Source organism: Eleutherodactylus coqui, chromosome 1, assembly GCF_035609145.1.
Source record: "Eleutherodactylus coqui strain aEleCoq1 chromosome 1, aEleCoq1.hap1, whole genome shotgun sequence".
NCBI lineage: Eukaryota > Metazoa > Chordata > Amphibia > Anura > Eleutherodactylidae > Eleutherodactylus > Eleutherodactylus coqui.
In genome coordinates this window covers 221,904,014-221,918,642 of record NC_089837.1, presented here as the reverse complement: position 1 = coordinate 221,918,642, position 14,629 = coordinate 221,904,014, and the positions used below count along the sequence as shown (strand labels likewise).

General features: G+C 40.7%; 1 protein-coding gene across 16 annotated transcripts in view; it reads right to left on the bottom strand.

The window, feature by feature from the left end:
- EYA4 (EYA transcriptional coactivator and phosphatase 4) overlaps positions 1 to 14,629 on the bottom strand; it is a 294,629-nt gene that overhangs the window by 58,341 nt on the left and 221,659 nt on the right. For all 16 annotated transcript variants that reach the window (XM_066605631.1, XM_066605656.1, XM_066605638.1 and 13 more), the window contains one exon: positions 2,788 to 2,924. In XM_066605631.1, coding sequence (XP_066461728.1) covers positions 2,788 to 2,924 — 137 coding nt within the window. The remainder of the gene's footprint in view (positions 1 to 2,787; positions 2,925 to 14,629) is intronic.

Here is a 14,629-nt window from a genome sequence, read left to right as displayed (position 1 = left end):
TGTTTTAAATACTTGTGACGCTATTTCGCCCCTTTGAAAAAGAGCCAGCTCACGGGGGAACAGGGACTAACCCACACTGCAGGCATTAATAGAGGCAGAAATTGAGCCTAGTTCCTTGTAGTGTCAAACCACTGTAATGAAGATGTTAGTGTACCCCAGACGTCTCTACACTGCATGACAAGAGCGCACTATGAATATGTGAGCCGCTACTCCAGAGAGTAATGAATCCTGTTAATAGGATCAATAATGAAACTGATTGTACAATTGTTGACTTCTGACTCTTCTCAGAGCCGAAAGTGTGCTGACCGGTCAGGGGCTAGTTATATTGTTTTCAGAATGGTTGCCAAGCAAAGTTTTGCTAACACACAATGTAGTTAACTGGTGTATCTCGTGACCTGAGAAGCCTTTGGCCTTAGTATGCTCAAAGCCATCTCCTATACTGGCCTGTTACCACCTGCCCATTAACTGACCCCTCTGTGAGAAGGTATATAATTTCTCCCCTTGCCCCAGTACCAATGGTGGAGAACCGATTGGCCAAACCTGGAAACCCAGTTCACCACATAAAGTTGGAGTGATGTCTGAAAATTCTCAGTACTCTTATACAACACTGTTATAAAATATACACAAATGATGCCAGCTTTGAGCATATTTCCCAGTATTATAAGACAAAGGTCTCTCTTTTATAAGTTCCAACTGTGGTTAACAAAGTCTTAGGTGTTATTTCAGAAAATGTCTACTATGTCTGCTAAATATGACATAAATGTGATACATATGCTGACCCTGAATAAGTTCTCAAGACCTTCTTGCACAGCTTTTTCCTTTCTAACCTAGAAATACTTGACTATATTTTCCATAATAATCTTGTAAAGGCAGCATTAGGCTTGCATAAGGGTGAGACAGAAATAACTTTTTGAACTGGAACAAAAATAATATTTTACAACATTTTCTTTTATAGATACTAATTGCGTATTCCGCATGAGGAAGAAAAATCGCAGTATGCTCTATTTTGCCGCGGAATCCACGTGGACGGCCTTCATTGATGTAAATGAAAAATGTTCAACATTGCGTAAGGGCTGCGGGTACTTGCGTCATCACTAAACAACAGTGTGGGAAATACAAATAAACAAAACAAACAAACTGCACTGTGCATGACCGCCTGCGAGCCTTCATGGTCATCCGCAGTACAGTTAATGGAGGCACGCAAGGCCGGACTCACAGCCAGAATCCGGTGTAGGCCTCCCATTTGCAGGATCCGACCCACTTGTGTGAGCCCAGCCTAAGTGTACATTATTTTCATGCCTGCTATTTATTTAATTAGTGTGTCTATTAATATTAACCACAATATTATTAACCACAATACACCCCCAACGATAAATGGAAGGATATATGGAGTATCTCATACTCAATATTGTAATACATGGTGGCTGAGCCAGTATCAGCACTTGCCAAATCCAGGCCACTGTTGGAGCCTGAGGGTCCCACTCAGTGGTGGGATCGATCTAGTCCTCGTTATTCAAAATCAACTGTATATGCTTCCTTAAGACATGGATATCATTGACTATGACAGTGGCATTGCAGAAAGCCAAGCACTTCCTATTTCGCTGCCCTGCACCTTCTCTGTCACACAGACAGTACAATGAGGTAATTGCGCAATATGTGTCATTCTACATGATTCTGGTTAGAAGAGGCCAAGTCAGAGCATGAAGAATGCCATGGGAACATATGGAGGTCTAAAACTTTATTATTTATTTATTATTATTTTATCTTATTGCGAGGACATAGTGGGGCCTATAAATTACTAAGGTGGACAAGGGGCCTATAAATTACTAACTGGACAGAGCAGGGCCTATTAAGGGGTGCAGAAAGATCTATAAATTACTAAGGGGACACATCAAAGCCTATAAATTAGTAATGGGGCAGAGCAAGGGGTCCTGTAAATTAGTAAAGGGCACAGCGAGGCCTATAAGGTGGCACCTAAGGTTGCAGTTGCAGTGTGGGGCCTATTAAATACTAAGTCATCAATGTCCAAGATTGCAGGTCATGTTGGATTCCTGGACAGATAGAGCCTTAATTTGAGGATGACTAAGGTTTTATGCCTTTTTTTCTGCACTTTTTGTAAAAACTTCAATAAAACATTTTACTGTTATTTTTACAAAATAAAATAGAGCAAAAAAGAAACGTGTGAAATGAAGACTTACTGAACCTCACATTAAGATACTAGTGTGTAAATACACAACCACACATGAGAACCCAATCTCAAAGTGCAAGACATACTTATATGAAAGCAATGTATGACACCTGAGACAGATACACTCTAGAAGAAAAGAGTGCTCTATGCACAGACTGAAGGGAATGGTTTAGAAGAAGCACAGCACACTTCCACATTCACTAAATCAGCAACTCCCTTTGAAATAAAATCCTACATTCAATAAAAAACACAGGATACTTATTTTGGCATTTTAGTATTGCTCCAAACCCCTAATAGCAAACTACTCAAATGCACGTGTAAATCCATATTCAATAGTAGCTGGGAGAGAAGCCAGCCCTGAATCTTCATAGCTGAAAGTAAACTTGGAATTCCGAAATGTTGGCAACAACAGTCTTTAAAATAAATACCTACAACGAAAAAATAACCTTCTCCTTATTCTTGCGCCAGGCAGCAAATACCCTGGCTACATGCTTCCAGAGCTGACCAGGGATAGTTGTTTGACAGTTATGCTCATACACCTCTGCCCGAACAGCAACTTCATGAGCGAAATTTCAGTGTATTCATAAATGAGGTCTTACTTCCAAATCGCTGTCAGGTGGAGGTGACGGATTATTTTTTCTGCCTCTTCCCCGAGACTTTGACCCAGCACTTCTACACGTCCTGTCATCAAGATCTTTGATAGGTGTTGAGGGGCTCTGTACTGTGTCAAAATCTCCTGAAAAAACACAAGAACATATTAAGAAAAAATAGCATTGCAGCTCTGCCTCTTAAATGTGATAAGCTGATATGCTTACTTTTGGGTTCATAAATCTTGGTTAAACTGCTAGCCATATATACCTATAGTAACTCTGTAAAAGAGTTGCTGTTAATGGATAGCTCTACGTTTCACACAATTTACGCTCATTTAACAGCCCGTGTGTTAAGAAACTTTTGACATACTAGCATTCATTTTTTTTTGTTTTACCATTGAAAATCAAGTTTGAAGTGGCTGCCACTAGAAGTCTTCCTTCCGGCATCTTTGCAATCCACTGCCTGTCGTTAGGCATTTGGTTTCTCTAGTAACAGGGATGTGGGGATATTGCTAGTTACTACATGCAACAGAGGGGCGGGCATTCAGATGCTGCTTTGCAGCTGATTGGAGCTGGGCTATGCAAGGTATCATGGGAAGTGTGGGAGAGGAAGTCCTGGCCAGTACAGTACTAGCACAACAATTGGCCACCTGTAAGTAGATTGCAAACAGCAGGTCAGCAGAAAATTGGGAAATCTACATGGAAAGCTGAATTGATAGAAGTCAAAATGGGCGTACACAGCAGCAAAGCAGTGAGCAATGAAGACCTGGGCTGCTTCTGAAAATTTTTGAAAACTCAGGTGCACTTTAAATACCTATGGGTCCAAAGTACTGTATCATTTTGCCAGCAGCAAATTTAAGTTGAGTCAGGGTAACTACAATAAATTCCTACATAACCATGAAATCTAAACAACAATGTAGCTCTTGTGTATATTGAATAGCTAGAATCAGAAATATAATATATATGATCACAAACAACAATTAATGCAGAACATTTGGTAAACAATGGTAATGCGGGCTTTTTGGTCACTTTGTCTGAATGTATTCATAAACATTAATTCTTACTGAAGCTTAATGCTTTGGATTTTTCTATCTTATGGATTCAAAAGTGGAAGTGAATAGGAAGACTCCTGATCACATCTTGACAGACGACTTAACGGCAGTGCTGAGGACCTTCTCAAGATTGTAGTTAACAATGGTGCAGATATCACAAAATTTAGTTTGCCATACACAGGTACAAGCATTACTAGAGTTAAGAGAAAGAGACCGGTAATCAGAATACAGGGTCAGTGATTCTTAGAATGTAGAATATTGACCTGATAAGACACAGAACAGTTTTCCCCTCATTGTGTGGTTTACTTTATTACGTTTAATTATGAGGCTTATTGTACAAGTTTTGACTTTGAACTGCAGATGGAGTGTTAGGCAGTATGTGAGTTATACCTGAGCTTCTCAAGCGCAAAAAAAAAATTATTGGACAGCAAATAGAGATGAGCGAGCATGCTCGGTAAGGTCAGTTACTCGAGTGAGCCTCGCTCATCTCGAGAAACTGCCATCTCCGCCAAGTGTGCTCAGGGGGCGGCGGGCGGCGGGGGGGAGAGAAAGATCAATCTCCTCTCAGCTCCCCCCCCCCCCCAAGCACGCTTGGAGGAGAAGGCAGTTACTCAAGATGAGCGAGGCTCGCTCGAGTAACTGTGACCTTACCGAGCGTGCTCGCTCATCTCTAACAGCAAACATTTGCCATCCGGGTGCTGTCCAATGTTGCAGACACCATTCTCTGCATACCCTGTCCATCTATGAAAACAGATCAGAGATACGACACGCTGTTTTGTTTTTAACATGGACCATCCGTCTATGTGAAAGATGTTCATCTGCATAGTTTAATTTGTTATAATGGATCAGTGTGTTGTCCGTGGAATACATGAACAGCACAAAGCCTGTAAATATGCCCATTTGAATGGGCCGTTGGACTTGGTCAGACTTGCAAGAAGTGTATTTCAGGTTCATACGTTCCCAGCTATATGGCTAAACTCAGAGGGGTTGTCTGGTTACTTTTAGAAATTTTAACATCAGGTGCAGATGTGTTAAAATAACAAATACAGCAGTAGTTACTGTCATCAGCCCAGCGAACCAGTTCTCTCAGACACCTGCCTGCCAATGAGAGGCTGCAGCATCACCATTTCGAACTCCTGGCATCATGGCTCCCAAGATGTGAGCTCGGATGCCAGAAGAACCGGTTTGTTATTCTCACCCATCTGCACCTGAAATTAAAATTGCAAAAGTTAACCAGATAACCCCTTTAATGAAAGAATATTTGTCTTAATTGAATAGATATACATATTACCGATGTTTCTTGGTGATATGTTGTGCTTTTAACTCCCAACTAGAGATGAGCGAGCATACCCGCTAAGGACAATTACTCGATCGAGCATTGTCCTTAGCGAGTATCTCCCCGCTTGGGAGAAAAGGTTCGGCTGCCGGCATGGGTGACAGGTGAGTTGCGGCAGTCAGCAGGGGGGAGCGGGGGGGGGGGGGGAGAGAGGGAGAGAGATCTCCCCTCCGTTCCTCCCCGCTCTCCCCCGCAGTTCCCTGCCTGCCACCGGCAGCCGAATCTTTGCTCCCAAGCGGGCAGGTACTCGCTAAGGGCAATGCTTGATCGATCATATTTACGCTCAGATTCGCTTTTAGATTTGTTTGTTTTTTCTCTACAGTTCTTCTAATATCTGTCTTATTAGATATAATAATTGTCAAACTGGGCTGAAGAATGTAATTCTCAAATGTTAATGACTTTTTTTGCAAATCTCAAGCATGCATAGTATAATTTATCTTAAGATCAGCAAATACATCTGCAAGAGTCTAAGAATATGTGTAAGTCTTTGCTGCTGAAAAGTAAAATAACTTCATGTTTACTCATGGCACAAATTCTTGTTTCACGTATTTATTGTATATGGACAACTCTTATGTTCACAGCACAATGTCATAGTTAAAGAGGCAATAGCACCTTTATTACAGGCACAATAGGTGCATTAAAACTTTATGTTGCACTTACATCATTTTAGCCCAAGTTAATGCCCGACATAGTTGCATATGGCTGCTTGGAATATAGCCCATAACAATATGTTTCTGTGCGCTAATCAAAATATAGCAGACACTACACCCAACAAAATGTACATTTACTGTATGCTAGGAATAATTTACTAGATCGCATTGTTTATACATGTTTTTTCCCATCATAAAATGCAGTTTCGTCCTGTTCTGTAGTGCAATAGGGTTTTACAATTGCACAGTGCACTTTAAATGTGCCTCGGTGACTCTATATGAAACGCTGCACAGCATCCTATTTAAAAACAAACATGACGTTGTTACATGCAAATCCCAGTTTCACTTTTTAAATGGCATGTGGGAAAAATTAGAAAATTCTTTCTCATGTATAGATTTATATATATAAATAGAAAGGAACCAGGGGCAGTACATTGATATGTATATTTAATGGGGGTTTTGTTTGGGGAGTATATACCAATGGACTTGAGAAATTTACAATAACCTTTGTGTTTTTCTGAATGGCAGAATCCCTTATTTTTGCATTCCCCAGCTGTCCATAAATCCATTTCCTCTCCTATAATCAAGACTCCAAGATTTTTACAATCCCTTTGACCACTTCTGGCATCATTTTTTTTTATAGTTTTCAAACATATACTGATCACACTTTACCACATCTGCTTCTTGGGCTGTTGGAAAAAAGTCAAATCGTTACAAGCCAAAAGGGCACTATAGAGAGGCAGCTGTTCTGTACCATTACTGTTGTGATACTGCTTTACACAGCACTGCAGACCACTGCTTAGAGCAGACCCTTTCAAGAGAAATGAAGGGAAATTTATTTTTTTAGGTAGAAAAGAAAAACTGAAGAATGTAGGAGAACGCAAATAGTATTTCATTTAGATTTGAGAATTATTAATGGACAACTAATTATAATTAGTCTTCTGTGTGTGACACTAAACCTGTCAAAAGGTCTTTTTGTAAGAATACTTTAGTACAATCCCTTAGGATCCCTTACAACATATATCCATTATTAAAAAAAAATAATACAACCCATAAGCTAGCAGTACCCTTAGCAACATAGTAAAGTTGAAAAAAACACAAATTCATCTAGTTCAACCTTCGGTATCAACCTGTAGTGTTAAGACTGACTTCATAACTACAAGCTCTTTCAGGTCTATTCTGATGAATACCTTCAAAATGTCTTCCCTGGTACCATTAAGAGAATGAGGACAAAATAACTGCACTTGTGCTGTGCCAAACTTTTTTATGTGCCTTTCTGCAAGTGAGCTTCTTTATAGCCCGCTTTTTTGGTGGGCCCTACTAATTAGCATAGTAATCTACAGCTGCACTCTCTTTCTTTGACCATTATTGTGCAAATATTACAAATTTTGGTATCAGGAGCAGAAGAGTTGTTAGGAGACCCTATAGCAGAAGAAAGAATACAAAAATCTACTAGCAGTATACTTGATTGGTGGCAATGGGCGGATGCAGTGGACATAAAAAAAATACAATAGTCACCTCCCACTGTTGTAATGCTTCCCTGCTGCCGCTCACCCCTTTTGTTTGCAGCGGTCAATAGAAGGAGAAGGCCTGATAGGGACATTCCTGATAACATCTCTAAAACCTGCTGCTGTTCTATAATAGAAACCATTGTGACAGGTTTACGGGACATTACCTGTTAGATGCCACGGTGTTGCCCAGCACTGTGGTGAGTATATATTTTTTTTTATATAGTTTTGGGGAAGGAGAATCTGAAAGTTTATAAAGTAAATAACTTGGAAGACCCCTTTAGGCCCATTAGGTAGTTTAGTTAGAGATTAACCTATGAATAAAGGGGAGATGTTTTATGCTGCATTGATGCTGCCAAGATATAAAAATAAGTTTGCAATGCTTACTTGATCTAATAGTGAACAAATAACATAACTACAGGGGATACAGGCATTTCAGACCACACTTATGTCCTAATGTTTTAGGGTGCCTAAAGACTCTTAAGGTGCCATACACATAAGATGGATCACTCGAAAGGTCTGATTCTGGCCATTTTGGATTTACATCTTTTCAAGAAAGAACAACGCTTCGAGATGGCCAATGGAAAACATTAGACCTCCAAAATATCAGCCATGGTCAGAAGATAGAAATGTATGGCATAATTGGTTAAATTTGGCCAATCATTTACTCCTTTGTGCGCACTGTGGCTTTTTATGCTTTTTTTTAACCTTTGTCCTGGCCAGTTTTGTATAGCATGTTGCTGATGTACAAATGATTCCAAAGAAGATTGATTACAAGACTGAGATCAATCAAAATCCTTTGTGCATGTGCTGCTTTATACAAAACACAAAAGTGTAATGATATTTCATGGTAATTGCACAGTAATGTAGTGACTAATTATTCTTTAACGACAGCTGAACTCATAGGGTATAGTTTAAAGACACTGGCTTCAAGCTACTAAACCGTACAGCATCAAAGGCAATACAGATACTCACATCACTAAGTCCAGCTATTATTCCTGCACATTTCCTGAGTTTTATTGCATTTAGAATACTACTCAGCATAGTTTACATTAGACTGCTAGTAGAGACTTGGAATTCACCCCAGCAATGCTATATAGAACATATACATAACATTTCATCATAAGGGATGTGTCTGTGTCACTAACATAAAGTTGTATATTAATGTTCAGTCTAACACTAATGTTCTTGGGGTTTTGCCCAACCACTTTGTAAGTGAACCTCAACTGTTGTGCCCTTCACTTCACTATTTCTTCCTTCAGAACCAACTTTATTTCATTAAGCTAATCTCTAATTCAGAATGAGCAGCTGTCCTGTTGAACGTAAGGTATGCATCTATTTTAGAATTGCATAAGTCAGCACTGCATGGTTTTGGAACAACTGGACTTTTAACTGTCTGGTTCTCCAAGTGCTGATTTGCATTAACCTTTTGTAAGAGTGTGTTAAATATTCCTGTTCACAGTCATTTCTTCTACTTGTAGCAACTATGATTTGAAGACCTTTGGCATTTCCCTATGATACTGAAGCACAAGATTCATCAAAGTATTTTATTTATATACCAACATTTGCACAATATGGTTAAATGTATAAAAACTACTGCAAATAAGAATAACAGTTTTGTCATAGTAAACAAAACATTTAATTTTGGAATATAAGACTGTAAAATGAAAAAAATCATCTGTCATTACATTTATACATAGTGTAAACTCCATTCCTAGATTTCCATATGTTTGAAATATACAGTAGATGGGGACTCATTGAGGTGCACAAACATTCAAAATGTAAAGGTAGAGCTGTTTATATTAAATTGTAATACTCCAGAAACTTTTGAGGAGAAGCGCCTAATTATTATATTTTTTCTAAACAGTTCAGTTCTTCCCACTAGGTCAACCAGTGAAAGCTCATCACTACAGACCCAGCACCACCGCAGCACGACATGCCCTCTGAACGCCAGGGAGATGGCTGCTCCAGTAAGAAGGGGACGGGGAGCGTAGGGCAGGCTAGACAGGTCATTGTGGTGGAGGACTCAATTATAAGGGGGACAGATGGGCAATCTGCCACAAAGATCGAGATCGTCGAATAGTGTGTTGTCTTCCTGGTGCTTGAATTTGACACATTGCGGATCAGGTTGACAGATTACTGGAAGTGGCTTGTGAGGATCCAGCGGTCATGTGCGCATTGGCACTAAAAAACAAATTAGAGGTCAATGGAGGGCCTTCAAAAACATATTCAGGGACCTAGGATCCAAGTTTAGAGCGAGAACCTCCATAGCTAGGAATACTACCTGCACCACAAGCCACACTAGAAAGGCAGCAGAATCTTAGGGAGGTAAACAAGTGGCTCGAAGTTGGTGTAAGAAGAAGGGGTTTGGGTTTCTGGAAAACTAGGCTGACTTTGCTGTTGGCTACAGGCTCTACCATAGGGATGGGCTGCATTTCAATGGGGAGGGTGCAGCTGTGCTGGGGGAGAAGATGGCTAGAAGGCTGAAGGAGTGCTTAAACTAAAGATTGGGGGGAGGGAAAAAAGAGAAATAGGGGAGTATATAGTGTAGACAGCGACCTAGGACCAAGTAATGATCCTGGGGGTCAAGCAGGAGGTGGGGTTAGTACAGTTCGAACTGGCAGAATAGCTAATAGGACCAATGGCAGAACAATGAAAATTAAGAATAAAAAGCACAGTATAAATTGTATGGCAACAAATGCAAAAAGTCTGGTCAGTAAAGTGGATGAGGTCAAACCGAGAATGTCTGAAGAAAATTATGATATAGTGGGAACAACGGAAACATGGCTTGATGATAAGTGCGATTGGGCGGTGAACTTACAGGGTTACTATTTCTTCAGAAGAGACTGTGGGAACCAGAAAGGGGGAGGGGTATGTCTGTATGTTAAATCATACTTAATGCCGCAGCTACGAGACGATATAGGTGTAGGAGATGAACATGTGGAATCTCTGTGAGTAGAAATACAGGGAGCAAAGAATAACAAAATCCTGGGGTTTTCTATAGCCCACCAAAAGCAGCAGAAGAAACTGAAAACTTATTATTAAGACAAATAGAAGAGGTGTCAAACCGCAATGAAGTAATTATTATGGGGGACTTTAAAGGAGATGTCCCGCGCCGAAACGGGTTTTTTTTTTTTTAAACCCCCCCCCCGTTCGGCGCGAGACAACCCCGATGCAGGGGTTAAAAAAACCACCCGCACAGCGCTTACCTGAATCCCGGCGGTCCGGTGACTTCAATACTTACCGCTGAAGATGGCCGCCGGGATCCTCTATCTTCGTGGACCGCAGCTCTTCTGTGCGGTCCACTGCCGATTCCAGCCTCCTGATTGGCTGGAATCGGCACGTGACGGGGCGGAGCTACACGGAGCTACACGGAGCCCCATAGAGAACAGCAGAAGACCCGGACTGCGCAAGCGCGGCTAATTTGGCCATCGGAGGCCAAAAATTAGTCGGCACCATGGAGACCAGGACGCTAGCAACGGAGCAGGTAAGTAAAAAACTTTTTATAACTTCTGTATGGCTCATAATTAATGCACAATGTATATTACAAAGTGCATTATTATGGCCATACAGAAGTGTATAACCCCACTTGCTGCCTCGGGACATCTCCTTTAATTATCCGGATATAATATGGGAAGACGAAACCTATAAATCTCATAAGGGCAATAAGTTTTGGAGAAAAATTAAAGATGACTACCTTTCACCACTTGTGTGGAAGCCAACTAGAGGGAGGGCCACTCTGGACTTAAACACATAAATTCCATATACAGGAGTCCGGCTTTTGTGAGATAGTTCCTGCTTTATTCAAACAAACTTGTGCTCATGACAGACAGACAGAGTACGCGTTTCGGTTCACATAGAACCTTGCTCACCTCTGAATAAAGCAGGAACTATCTCACAAAAGCCGGACTCCTGTATATGGAATTTATGTGTTTAACTAAAGCCAAAGCAGCCGGATGGCAATGTGAAGGCATGTGAGTATACCTGCCGACAGGAACAGAGCTGCAGCACATAAAGCAAGGTGGGACAATTTACACTCTGGACTTAGTATTAACTAACAAACTGGACCGAATAATGGCGGTACAGGTTGAGGGACACTTGGGAAATAGTGACCACAATATAATTAAATTCCTGCTGTTATTCAATAGGAAGGCCTATCATAGAGCGACAAAAAAACTGAACTTAAGTAAAGCAAAATTTGATCAGCTCAGAATTACTCTTGGGAACATTAATTGGGACAATGTCCTTTAAAAATGACAGCGCAGACGACAAATGGAAGAAGTTTAAAAATATCCTCATGTGAGCAGTTCATACCCTTTAAAAATAAAAGAACTACAAGTAGAAAGAAACCAATGTGGCTCAACAAGACTGTAAGGGGAGCAATAAATGAAAAAAGAAAGCTTTTAAATTACTAAAACAAGAAGGCAGCGAAGAAGTGCTAAAATCATAGGGGAAAAAAACAAATCATGTAAAGAAAAGATCAAAATTGCTGAGGAGAAGGTAGAAAGACTGATCGCCAAAGAGAGCAAAAATAACCCTAAACTATTCTTCAATTATATTAACAGTAAAAGGATTTGCACTTAAAGCACTGGTCCCTTAACAAATAATGCAGCAGAAACCATAGAAGACGAAGGGGAAGGGGGGAGGCAAATCTATTAAATAGTTTTTTCTCAAGTGTATTCGCGAATAAAAAAGAAATGCCACACGAGATGCAGGGGGATAAAGCAACCCCCCTGCCACCTCCCCCCCCCCCCCTAAGTATTGTTCACCTAACACAAGAGGGAGTGCAGAGCCGGTTAAGAAGGATTTAAATCGAATGATCACCAGGCCCAGATGAAATACACCCAAAGCTTCTAAGGGAACTAAGTGACGTGATAGCTAGACTGCTTTTTCTTATATTTATAAACACTATTGAGACCGGGGTTGTACCACTAGATTGGTGCATTGCCAATGTGGTCCCAATATACAAAAAGGGTCTAAAAGAGAGCCTGGTAACTACATGCCGGTAAGTCTCACTTCAATAATTGGAAACATATTCGCGGGAATCAAGAAAACAATGGTATAACTCCTCATCAGCATGGGTTCATGAAGGGTCAATCATGCCAAATCAATTTGATTAGCTTCTACAATGAAGTAAGTTCTAGGCTGGACCAGGGAGAGTCTAATGATCTTTTATATCTGGATTTTTCTAAAGCATTTGTCACCAGGTCACATAATAGGCTGATATATAAACTGAGACAGCTTGGTCTGGGTGAAAACGTGTGTATCTGGGTAAAGAACCAGCTCGGAGGTAGAAAGCAGAGGGTGGTAATAAATGATTCATACTCTGATTGGGCCACCATTGCTAGCGGGGTGCCACAGGGTTCAGTACTAGGCCCCATCTGTTCAATATATTCATCAATTGCCTGATAGAGGGACTGCACAGTAAAATATCAATATTTGCAGACGATACAAAATTATACAAGATAATTAATACAAAGCAGGACAATATGCAGCTACAAACAGACCTAGATAAGTTGGGGGCCCAGGTTGAAAAATGGCAAATGAAGTTCAATATTGATAAATGTAAGGTTATGCACATGGGCAGGAGAAAGGGATGTCACCAATACACACTAAATGGGGTACTACTAGGGAAAAGTGATATGGAAAAAGACCTGGGTGTACTAGTGGACTGTAGACTTAATTAGAGCAACCAATGCCAGTCAGCTGCTGCAAAAGCAAATAAAGTCTTGTGGTGCATTAAAAGAAGTATAGGGGCGAGGGACGAGGACATTATTCTTCCACTACATAAGGCACTTGTCAGGCCTCATATGAAATACTGTGTACAGTTCTGGAAACCAGTACTTGAAAAAGGGGATTCAAAGAAGGGCAACTAAACTCATAAATGGAATGGGAGGACTGGAATATCCAGAGAGACTATCAAAATTAGGATTATTCACCCTGGAAAAAAGACGGCTAAGAGGTGACCAAATAACTATGTATAAATACATGAGGGGACGATACAAGGATCTCCCCCATGATCTGTTTATACCCAGGACTGCGATGGTAACAAGGGTGTATTTATAATAAGCGATTGGATATGTCAGACTATGTAGGGACAAATCAAGCACTACTAACACAGAGTTTTCAATTTATTCATACATTTCTAGGAGAAATAACAGAGGAACAGCCCAATGTAGATCTCTAAGAAAAGATGCCCTAGCATAAATGTGTCATGGGGAAACAGACATCATATAAGACTTGACAGGTTCTCATTAACTGTAAAAGCCATACTACATCCAAAACATTAAGTGTCAGAGTGCCTCATAAACACATTATCAGCACTGCACACTAACAATCCATCTACGGAGCTCTGGTAATACTGTTACCTCTTAGGCCCGTTTTACACTGATCGATTGTCATTTAGTTTCTCGATGGATCGTGGGAATCTGATTGATAAATGTTTTGTGTAAATGTCTGAACAATCTAAATGATCATTTTTTATTGTTCTGATTGTACAGGCATAAAAATCAAAAGACGATCAGCTAGTGTTCATCTATGAACAACTGCCTGTTTACGGTGAATGGAGGCGGGCAAGCCGGAATGATCTTTGGCCCACTGGCTTTCATTCCCTGAGTGATAATCGCTCCTATGTGAAAGCACAGCAGTGATTATCGATGGACAGCTTCAGCGCCTGACAGTCAACTTGTGTAAGAGGGCCATTAAACAATTCCATCTCCTTTAAGAGGCAGATTTTTGTAAGAAAACAATAGTGATACGAAAAGGCCAAAGAATACAGTAGCAATGCTGAGATTCTAATCCCATGTAAAAGGGCCTTTACACTATTAGCCATTTTTTTCTCCACTTGACCTCTATTGTGCTTCATTCTTCTAGGTTTAGGGGTGAAGTGGTTATTATGGGGCACAGAATACAGGGGAATGGCACCATGTGGCCATAGAGATTAGCTACGAGTAGAGATGAGCGAACACCAAAATGTTCGGGTGTTCGTTATTCGGAACGAACTTCCCGTGATGCTCGAGGGTTCGTTTCGAACAACGAACCCCATTGAAGTCAATGGGCGACCAGAACATTTTTGTATTTCGCCGATGCTCGCTAAGGTTTTCATGTGTGAAAATCTGGGCAATTCAGGAAAGTGATGGGAATGACACAGTGACGGATAGGGCAGGCGAGGGGCTACATGTTGGGCTGCATCTCAAGTTCACAGGTCCCACTATTAAGCCACAATAGCGGCAAGAGTGGGCCCCCCCCCCCAACAACTTTTACTTCTGAAAAGCCCTCATTAGCATGGCATACCTTTGCTAAGCA